At 35.2% G+C, this 11,799-nt stretch overlaps 1 protein-coding gene across 2 annotated transcripts in view; it reads left to right on the top strand.

Annotated features, from left to right (window-relative positions):
* Positions 1-11,596, top strand: part of LOC107727675 (cAMP-dependent protein kinase inhibitor beta-like) — a 30,856-nt gene extending 19,260 nt beyond the window's left edge. The window contains exons 2-3 of one of the 2 annotated variants that reach the window (XM_016537629.1): positions 7,533-7,701; positions 10,425-11,596. In XM_016537629.1, coding sequence (XP_016393115.1) covers positions 7,557-7,701; positions 10,425-10,510 — 231 coding nt within the window. In that variant the 5' untranslated portion in view covers positions 7,533-7,556 and the 3' untranslated portion in view covers positions 10,511-11,596. The remainder of the gene's footprint in view (positions 1-7,532; positions 7,702-10,424) is intronic. The other variant, XM_016537628.1, reaches the window with a different exon arrangement.
* The last annotated feature ends 203 nt before the right edge of the window (positions 11,597-11,799 follow it).

The raw sequence follows: 11,799 nt of genomic DNA, 5'->3' as shown, positions 1-11,799 counted from the left end.
TGCGTATTTTTTCCGCGCTCATGTTAACGGATTAATAAAGCGTTCACTGCACACGGTTACGGTCCGGCAGTGCCTTCCAGTAGCGGCGCGTCTGCAGCAGTGCAGAGATCGTTTCCGCACCGTGTCTGTATTACTGTACTGTGTAAAAAAAAGAATCACAATGTTGAAAAAGCATTTTCAGTGGCAATGTTTGGATTTGAAATCAAACTAATGGATGAATGTTGTGTTTGTGGTAAACAGCCAAGGATCAGTAGCGGACTCTTCTGTGAAAGCACAGTCCGTGCTGCTTCCCCTCTCACAAGAGTCACCTAAGAGGGGAATTCCCCCCATTTTCAAAAATGAAATTCAGGCCCTGAATATATATTAGTATATTATTATAGTGTTATATTTTAATTTCACAAAGAAACGTGCAGCATTTTGTCCAAGCAATAATAAAAGGACACATTTAATTTATAATTTGTCTTAAATATCATTTTGTAAAAAAAAAAAAAATCGTGAATCAAATCGAATCGTGAGTTGAGTGAATCTTTACATCCCTACCTCTAAATATGAACTAAATGCACTTTTGATGAGCAATCATAGTATTAAAGTGGTGCTTCATTAGACAAATCAAGATGTTGAATACTTATTTGCCATTGAGTGCTCTTGAATTATGATAAATGCTGTGATTTACTCATGCTTGAATAAAGTACAATTAAAAATAAGAGTCTGTTTGGTTACAGGATTTGTTTGCTCAAAATTAAAGAAATAGTTCACCCAAAAATGAACATTTGCTGAAGATTTACTCACCCTCAGGGCATCCAAGATGTAGGGCCCTTCTGTTAGGGCTATTTTAAAGCTTGTTACTGGGCTGTACATGGATTAAGACTGGATTAACCTTGTTTGTTCCGACATTTAAAGTAATGCCTGTTTATATTTAGCACATTTTTGTGCATGAACTTCACATGGTAAATGCTGAATACAAGCATTTTTGCGTGCTGGTATATTTTTAATATATTATATATAAAAACACATCTGTTTTTTTTTGCAGTACGTGACTAAACAAATTGTTTTGGACTTTTTGACCAGACACAGACATCTCTGTGGGACTATACTGCTACTGGTAAACATGGTAAATGCCTATAGAGACATGGACACAGGTGCGCGTGGTAGCAGCTGTGCAGTTTTTGGCGCAAATCTCTGTTGTGGGGTTCACGAGAGGGCTCAACCTCTCAGAGCAAGCTGACGCCCTTGTTGCTCATTCTGGTGCTGGTTGCTAAATTGTCTGAGAGCTCTTCCCAGCCGAGAGAATTTTCCTGAAGCAGAGCAACTTTGGCTGAGTGAGAGATTTCTTGAAGTTTGCCTTTTTGTTAGAGTGCAGAAGAGTTAGCATAGAGGTTTAGCTGCAAAACGGATTCATTTAGTTTGAAATGTTGACAATTGACCCGCTTGAGTTGAAAAAGCGATATCCACAACTTAAACATAATATTATACCTTGCATGTGTGCAGGGAATGAACTGAATGCACAGGTGAACTTGAACTAATGACCGCACTAGTCCGAATGAGTAAATGTCTGCCCCCATTTACATTTGTTCTGCAAATGATCACTGGCAAAATCTAGTAATTTCAATATAAATCCATATGTGAAATTCCCTGAGAGCGAAACATTTCTCTGCGCAGATTTCACAATGGGTTCAGGTTGTTCATGTGTATTCATCGAAAACTGCTTTAAAGGTGATTTCTGTGTGTGCAGTGCTTCATTATGAACAATAGGCAGTGGACCTACAGGTATTTTGCTGGAAACGTTTCAGTAATGTGATCTAAGCGTATGGTCACATTAGCAATATTTTAACAAAAATTTCATGCACATAAAAGATCCATTGCCAATAAAGCGTAGCAATGTACTACAGTATGAAGCACTACTCACACAGACGTCCTATTCAAAACCAAGCAGCTTTTTGTTGGGCAGTGTGGTAAATTTGTGTGACAAACTTGAACATAAGCTCAATTCTACATGTGGAACTTTTTTGCCGTCTCACAATACAATAACAAATTTTGCACACATACCTTAACTTGATTTTTGATTGTGCCTTTGCCATAATGTGCTACATGTAATGCAATATCCTAAACAGTCTCTAAAAGCATAAACAATTCGGTAAGTTTACTCATACTATTATTTCATATCAGGTTTGTATTGTTCTTGTTTTTCAGTTTCATGCTATTTTATGTTACAAAATTTTTTTTTGATTAAAGTTTGGTTTGCAGATACATTTTCATCATTTTGTGGACTTAATATATGCCGTTTAAATCAAAGTAAAAATGACTGAAAAGACATGACAGTATATTGACTACATTTAGAGGACATATTTGTCAACGAAAACTGTGTTCAAAACAAAAAAACTGAAAAATGAACATGATATCATGCCCAAAACCCATCAACAACATGCTGAGAGGTTATCTTTTGGTGGTCTAGTAGTTCAGCAGTGGCTGGTCCAGCCAGCTGGCATCATTTGCGTGGAACCAGATCAATTATCATTGCTGTGGAGGCATGGTGGTGAGAGTGTCGTTTCCAACCAGACGATTACTGATTGAGTCTCATCACTGAGCATTGTGCACAGAGCTTACTTACACATGATGAGCCTTTGTACTGTAGTGTCATTATAAGTCACAGTATGCATCGATTTTACTGGCGTCTGACCCCGGGATTGAGTGAGGCAGAGCAGACTTAAGTGTCACAGGTGACAACAAGGTGAGTCCATAAATAGATATGGAAAAGCACTCTGAAAAAGTACAGCTTGGTTTGATTAATTTCTTAATCCAGCTGGTGAATATTTGCCCCCTCCTCTGGAGCACCTACTCATGATGGGACACCATCTGTTTAGTCATTTATGTCATAGTTGAACAGGAAACCATTTTTTTTTTGCATATTTGCATTTGTGCATCTACTCCAGCATACTGCTCTTAAAACAGAAAGATCTTATTGTGCATGATTTTTTTTAATGCTTGAAGCCGATGTTAAATGGTATTTAAAATGCATTTTTTACATACTTCTGAATGAAGCACAATTTTCAATGTAGATTGTTTTATCAATATTTTACAAATTATTTGATACATATACAGACTGAATGTAATAAAAAAAACAGGTTATTGGAGGGATAGCATGGGAAAATAAGAAGGTTTGGTGACATCAGCCCCAAAAAAAACCAAAAATAATATTTTTTCTCCCTTATGGAATAACATTTCTTATTTTTTTGTCTTGTTTTCCAGTATAGAAACAAATCTGGACATTCTTAAAACAGCATGAATTAATTTACTTTTCTCACCCCATTTTTATAATACAGTTGCCATATACTTTTTTGTATAGTTTTATATATTTCAAGTAGTTGTTTACATATAAATTTATTTGGAATGAGAAAGGTCATGTTATTGGAGGGGAGAAAAATAAAGGGGTTTGGTGACATCAACCAAAAAAGAAATGTTTTTTTTCTTATCTGCAAAAGTATCTGAACATCCTTAAAACAACATCAATTAATCAAGATACTAAATGTATTTTGTATATATTTATGCACTTTTTTATATAGCTTCATATTAAGTAGTTGTTTTTTTCTTGTTTTAAGAATAAATCTCATTACATTTAGTTAGATTTATACTTCAGAACAATACATTTGCGCATAGAATAAGACGAATAAGTAGAGATATATTATATGAAAATGTAAGTCTTCATGTGCAATCATATGCAATTTTGCTTCTTGAGTAAATCTTTAAATTTTGTATCCTAGATAAGATGATAAAACACTGATATAATGAAAGCATATGGTCATTTTGAATTTCACGCTGACATCAATTTTTATTGATTTCTTTTAATTTAGTACAAATGATAATTTATTATTTCACGCGGTGAGTCTGTGCTTTCAGTATAGTCAGTAACATTGGGCTGATGCAGTGGCAGCAGATGTCTCTGATGATTTGGTGTCCCACATATCTCTCTGCTTCAAGCCACGACCAAACAATACGCACTGAAGCCATTGAAGTCTGTCACAGTTCCTAGCAACAATTTGTTCTTCATTACTAAACCTCCAGCCAAGGCTTTTACCACTACTGACCCAAAAGCACAAGAACCATTTACCATTTCAAAAGTCATTCTTCATTTTTCGTATTGCTGTAATATTTTAACTGATAGCTCCATTTTGTAAGAGTAACATAAGAAACAGACATTAGTCTAGTGTTTAAAAGCTGTGTTCAGGTTTAAAGAGAAAGAGGGTGGAATAAGAATGAGCAGATGAAAATATGAAGAAGCTAAAAAGATACAGTTTGATTGATGTTACATTTATTTATGATGGCAGCATGCAGAGGCGTCATGCACATATTCATTTTTGAGAGGGCACCAGTGCAGTCCTGGCACACATGGTGCCCTTGGCAAGACAAGACATGACTAAAGGAGAAAATGTGAATGTGAATGATTAACATGCAAGAACAGCTTTGACATTTTGATAGTCCATTTTATTCCCCACAGGAAAAAGCGACATGACACTCAGCTTGACTGACCAAATTTAAACATGAATTTGTGATTTCTGCCACAGTTTTTTATACCTAAAATGATTTAATTTAATTCAGTGTTGTCATTTGTAACAAAACAAAACAAAAAAAAATAGAAATTAAGATGAAATCAAATCAAATATAAATATTAAATGAAAAACTTAAAAACTTGAACTAAAATTAGAAATACTGCCTTAAAAACGAACTGAAATACGTTTAAGCTGAAGTACTAAAATGACAAACTAAAAATGAAATAAAAAAATTAAAGCTAAATAAAATGAAATTAATAAAAAACTAAAATTAATAAAAATGACAAAAGCACATAACAAAATTATAAAAAAATACTATAATATTAAAATTATGAAAATAATATTGATTCATTTAAATTTTTTTTTTTTTTTTTTTTGAAGTTGCATTTCACTTGACGTAACAGATTGAGGGGAATTTGAATTGGCATTACACTTTAAGGGTGCAAAAATAGCCTTGATAGTCCATGACTGAATTTATAGAATGTCTTTGCATCTAAAACAAAAGGCATTTTTAGCCTCTAGTTCAGTTTTGATGGATGCAATGCATGCCCTCTGCTGGTCAGATTGAATATGTAAAAAAAAATAAAAATATGTAAATGTAAAAGCAAGCTTGAATGCAACTAAATAGCTCTCATTAGCAAAAGTGATGTTTTGATTCTATTAAATTTAGCACCAGTGAAGCACGGATGAAAATCGATTGGAAATGTTTATGATTAAGCTGCAGTGGTGCCATCTAATTTGTAATAATGGTTTCAGCCGGGCAGGATATGGATTTTTCTGAGAAAGGAAAAATACTGTCAGATGCGGTGAAATTATTTTTACATTTATAAAGTATTATAAAATATTGATTAGTCATCAGGATGTTGCTCATAGAATCAAGATATTGGACTAACTGACCCAGATATTATCGTTGTTGTTGGTTTTTTTTTTATCATATATTTTATCTGATAAGCAAAGCCATCTGTTGTTTTTTTTAGGATAAGAATAAAAGGTTTTTTGGTTAGGCTGACGGTGCAATTTATCAGTCAATCTGTTCCCACATTCCCATCTGCTCTTTCCAGTAGTGAATTTTCCTCCGCGAGCTATGTGTACAGTCACATCTGATTCAACGACGCTCAGACTAAAGAATCACTTAACTAAAAGGCTAATCAGGCGTTTCTGCTGATTGAAGGTATTGCCTAGCGGTTTGGAAATTCTGTCTTGTACTGCCAGCACAATGAATGTTATTTGCAATCCTCCTTGACACGGTGTACATCCCAGAAGGGACGTTGGCCAAATTCCTCAAAGCCACTCTGCCCTGCATAGTGTGTTCGACTGAATGAGGTGTAGAGAAAGCTAAATATGAAACACAATCCCCCAATAGGCCATTTAGTGACAACGCAATGAGGAAATTATGAGGGATGTTGTCATGCGGCTGAAGGTAAGCAGGGTGGGCGGTTTGTGGGGAGATAAGGAGTAGTCAGCGACTCGGTTCAGTCATTCCCTGGAGAAGAGGACAGTCTCATTAGAGATGCAGTAGAGAAAAAGCTCCGCTTATTTTGACGCTGCTGCTATTTTTGTACTCTTGACTGATTAACAATGATAGAGGACAGCTATCATCAGTTTTGCATGGCAAGCAACACTTTCATTTTCATTAGAGAGCGTAAAACTCTAGTCGTGATCGAGCTGGTTATGTTGTTCTGCATTACTAATCACACAGAATTTGAAAAATAAACTGAAAACTAACCTAATCATATCTAGGTAAGCAGGGTGGGCGGTTTGTGGGGAGATAAGGAGTAGTCAGCGACTCGGTTCAGTCATTCCCTGGAGAAGAGGACAGTCTCATTAGAGATGCAGTAGAGAAAAAGCTCCGCTTATTTTGACGCTGCTGCTATTTTTGTACTCTTGACTGATTAACAATGATAGAGGACAGCTATCATCAATTTTGCATGGCAAGCAACACTTTCATTTTCATTAGAGAGCGTAAAACTCTAGTCGTGATCGAGCTGGTTATGTTCTGCATTACTAATCACACAGAATTTGAAAAATAAACTGAAAACTAACCTAATCATATCTACCAATTAAATGGATAGTTCACCCTCATGTCGTTCCAAACCTGTAAACCTTTGATCATGTTCGGAACACAAATTAAGATATTTTTTGATGAAATCCGAGAGCTTTCTGACCCTGCATAGACAGCAACGCAACTACCACATTCAAGACCCAGAAAGGTAGTAAGGACATCGTTAAAATAGTACATGTGACATCAGTGGTTCAACCTTAATTTTATGAAGCTATGAGAATATTTTTTGTGCGCGAAGAAAACAAAAATAATGACTTTATTCAACATTTTCTTCTGCTTGCAAACAAGGCAGATTATTTTAACGATGTCCTTACGACCGTTCTGGGCCTTACACGTTACGTTGCTGTCTATGCAGGGTCAGAAAGCTCTTGGATTTGATCAAAAATATCTTAATTTGTGTTTCGAAGATGAACGAAGGTCTTACATGTGTGGAACGACATGAGGGTGAGTAATTAATGACAGAATTTTCATTTTTGGTCAACTATCCCTTTAAATTTTTAAATGGTTTACCTTACACAATATTTTAAGTTAAGCGCAATTATTATGTTTGTGCAGAACAAGCGTTCTACCAAGAACAGCCTTTGCACTGGCAAGCAACACCATTTTCTTCAGAAAATGTAAAACTCTAGTTGTGACCCAGCTGGTTGCGGTATTCTGTTTTATTAATCACACAGAATTTGATAAGGAAACCAAAACTAACCCCACCATATCTATCAATCATATGTTTGCTTGTGTAAAACGAAACCAAAATCTAAAGTTCTACAAACTGAATCTTGGAGTTTATTAAATTGAATAATTTTTTTGAGTTCTGCCAAAGTAGTATTGTATCATATGTGTAGAATTTCTAAAGAACTGTTAAACAGTTCTCTAGTTTAACCCTCAGATGTCATTCACTGATCGAGTGCATTTTGTTTGGTTTGTTTCAGATGATGCTATGAAGACCACCAGAGATGACTGATGTGGAACCTGTTGTCTCTGACTTTGAAGCCACGGGCAGGACTGGCCGGCGGAATGCATTGCCAGATATTCTAGGTTCCACGGACGGTCCTGGAGCTGCTGACCTACCTGATAAACTAGCCGAGCTTTCAGTAGGAGGTACTGTATGTTGTCTTTTGTTCAGCTGGGTTTGATGTTCATTAGTCTCAATGTACATGGCAATAATCAAAAGTATGTGCTTGCGAGATCTAGGCAAAATATGGGAAAAATAAATGAAAATAATGCAAATGAATAAAAAAGAAAGAAAACAACCCTACTAGCTCACAAGGATAGGATTTCACTGGATATCAGCAGCAGAAATTAATCATTTTAATGCAGCAAGTGTGCATTAAACTGATCAAAAGTGATAGTAAAGACATTTATAATGTTACAAAAGATTTTTGTTACATCAAATAATCACACAAAAATTTGTATCACAGTTTCCACAAAAATGTTATTCAACTGTTATATTCAAATAGAAAATGTGTAATACTATTTCACAATATTACTGCTTTTACTGCATTTTTGATCAAATAAATGCTGTCTGAGTGAGCATAGTGGGCTGAAATCGTTGAACAGTAACGTATAATGTAAAATGATAATAATATATAGACTTTTGGCGATTGTGGGCAAGGCAAGTTTATTTATATCGCACATTTCAAATACTATAATTTTAAAAATAAATGTACTTGACAGAGAAAATATGAATATAATATCTAAAATTATTTAAGCAAAATAATATGAAATACATAATAAGCAAAAAAATAAGCAATGCATAATAAGCAATAAAAATTGAATTAAAAGTATACATAAAGGGACATAACCTGAATGAAATACTGCAGTGTAATTAAACTGCAAACTTATGCAAGGGAATTATGCAATTAACAGGGCTTGAAACTAGTTCAGTGCATAAGTTAACAAGGCTAATTTAATCTACGCAGTGGACCTCTGATGTCTAAAATGGGCCATGATGTTGGCAGAGTCTAATCACGCCTCCGTGTGAGACTAAGCTATGACTAACAAAAGCACCTCTCTTTAAAAGGTGCTTTTCTACGGAGAAAAGAGCACTCTCTCATCACATATACACTTTCCTCAACGCTTAAGTGCTTTTGTGTGATCGAGCTGTCATCAGGAGGTCGGTTGGAAGTTAGACAGCCACCAGATGCTGTCAGAAAGCCATTCCTTAGTCATGGTTGCTCTATGGGGGGGGGGGCAGGCCCCCCTGGCCCCCCCACAAGCTACGCCTATGGGTTGCTGTGGTAGTTGGTGAAAACCTGTGATTTTCAAAGACACATGTTGATACATGTGTCCAGTATATCAAACTAAAAAACTTCAGAAGGAGTGATATCAGCGATTTAAACCCCTAGGCAATGACCTTGATTCAACACATACACTTCTGATAAATATGAATTCAAAATGCCTTCTTTTGAAGATCAGATCATGACTGAACCTTCCTGTGCATCAATAACTGCCTGCAGTCAAACACTTTTGATCTGCTCTGTTATCCATAAGCCTCAAAGGCATCGCATGTGATCGCTGCAAATTATGTTCAATGAGTGATTTGTGATGATGCTGGAGATTCTCAGCAGTGCTGAATCTGCTGCCTATTCCACATCATGCATTATTTATCCTGTTTTAAATAATAATAAACACAATACTGTTTCTGTGCTAGTGTCTTAAAGGGATAGTTCACCCAAAAATGAAAACCGTGTCATCATTTACTTAGCCTTATGTCGTTCCAGAATTTCTTTTCCGTGAAAGCAATGTTCTGTAACTGGGTCCTGTTGAATCATAAACTACCTCTTCTGCCATCTAGTGGCCTTTCTTATAATTGTCCTACAAAATGGAATTGTCTTTTAATACAAAAAAGATTTTTAGCCAAGTTCAAAGAGTGAAATCTTCCTCTCATATGAAATAAAATTGGATGGTGATTAATACTGTCAAGCTCCAAAAATAATGAATAATCACCATAAAACTATAAAAAAGTCCTTCTGCTAGGGGGTCTGCAGTAAAGTTCAGAGAAAAATAGTGTAATAAATAAATAAAAAGTTAAAATCTACAGAATTTGGTTTCCTCTTATAAAGACTGATCAGAAATCATGAGAATTATTTTATTTTACAGTCAACATTTTGTGTTTCTCTTCAGATTTGTTCCTAAAAGTGTATCTAAAAGTGCTTTTATGATGGCTAGAAAAAATATACAGAGCCAATAATAGACACTGAATATTCTTCAGTCATCAAAAAGTTTTAAAACCCCTGGTTTATACAACTTGTACACTATATTTCGAATCTTCTAAAGCTATATGGTATCTTTGTGTGAGGAACAAACAAAATTTTCCTTTTTTCTTCTCAATTAGAGCTTTCAAATCTCATTTACACATGGTTTAAATTCAAAAATGGTGATATTATTTGTGTCACAGCAGGTTTGACTATACTAATGCCAAGTGCCATTGTTTCCAGTATGTCATGTGATGAACGGACATAGAAAACATAGCCAGAAATAAGATTTGAGAGCTACAGACAAAATTATCAGTGAATAAATTCCAAATCTTCTGAGTTCTAGACTGTAATTTTATATGAGGAAAAGAGCTCAATTTATTACAGCCATTCTATAAACCATTTTTATGATACTTAAGTGTTTTTTCCCTTTTCGTGGCTTGACAGTATAAATCAACATCCACTTTCCTTGTACGAATTTCTGGCGAATTTGCCTAATGTGGTGCTGCTAATGCTGCTCGTTGTGACTATTTGCTTGTGTTTGAATTGCTTTGGATGAACATGTCTGCTAAAGAACAAATTCACATAGAATATTGCATTTAATGAGTATTTTTGGCCTCAACGCAGATGATGGCGAACAGGGCGGAGAGAGCTCATCCTCGTCCGACCCACCTAAAGAAACCACAGAGGGGGCAAAGACAGAGGGCTCATAACTCGGCAGTGATCTGACCTCATGAGAGACTCACACATGACCTGCCTCTACTCTTGTCCCATTGACCAAACAACTGTTACACTCTGTGCTATGCAACATTGAGACCACCTATGATTGGCATTCAGACGTGGGCCAGCGGGAAACAGCTCATTCCTATTACAGGAATTCATCTGAAATTGTGTTTTTCAAATATCAACGATTGTTCATTTCATACCTCTTTTCCCAAAGACTCGCTGTCATGATTTTCCTAACGACCGGCTGTTTTGTGTGTCTTCTGAAAACTGATGTGACCTGCTTTCCCATTTTAAAAAGGAACATTTTGTTTCAGACTTTCCATAATAGCATTTTTCTCTGAATGTTGACATGCAGTGGCAAAAATTTCTCTTTTTGCACAAAAAAGTAAATACATTCCATTTGGTGATGTAAGTAAAGTTTTTTATCTTACGATATTTGTCTGTCCTTGTACAACACCACATCTTCTGTGTTTTGTATTGTAAAGATATGCATTGTTAACATTCTAGCCAGAGGATAAGAAACAGTGCTGACTAACATGAAATATGATATTTTCTTCTTGTAAATACAGAATTGTACATTATATTTGCTAGTTTTGTTTAAAAGCCTTTTGTTTTGTGCGTAACTGCTGTCAGTGTTGCCCTGCGTGAGCTGAAATTGGATTGTTAGCTGTCTGACGTATCTGCAAACATCCGTGGTCATCTTAAGTGCTTGTCTCAGATATTTCTTTGCTGTTGTTGATGGCAGTGAAAAAATACGATTGTGGAGACTTGTTGTTCTTCCTCTCTTTCATCTTTTCATCATGCTTCCATCAGAAAATTACATTTGATTTCATTTTTAACCTGGCCATAAATCTTGTGTCATTTTGTCTGTTGTGAGCTACATATAAAATGCCATTATGCTATGTTTAAAAACTACAATAAATCCTGTGCTTAGTTTTTGTAGTTTTAATTTTTTGGACTGTGGACCAGTGGTGGTGGTTTATGTAACCAGCAGAGGACACCAGAGATATCTTTTATAATACAAGGGCACAAAAAAAATCACAATATTCCAGTAGATTTTATTTTGGGGAAAAAAAAAAACATAATATCATTACAAAACAAAATACGTTTCTATTAATTTATGTAGTTTTGTTATATGTAAAATTTTGTTGCTGTTAACTTTTTGAAACTAAACAAAGCATTTGATTTTATCTACAAAATAGGATTGTAGATGTAGAATTTAGAGCATAAATATCAATATTAACCTAGAAAATAACACAAATGTATTTATATAGTT

The sequence above is a fragment of the Sinocyclocheilus rhinocerous genome, unplaced genomic scaffold, assembly GCF_001515625.1.
Source record: "Sinocyclocheilus rhinocerous isolate Xijiao unplaced genomic scaffold, SAMN03320098_v1.1 scaffold185, whole genome shotgun sequence".
Taxonomy (NCBI): domain Eukaryota; kingdom Metazoa; phylum Chordata; class Actinopteri; order Cypriniformes; family Cyprinidae; genus Sinocyclocheilus; species Sinocyclocheilus rhinocerous.
This window is presented reverse-complemented; position numbering and strand designations above follow the sequence as displayed.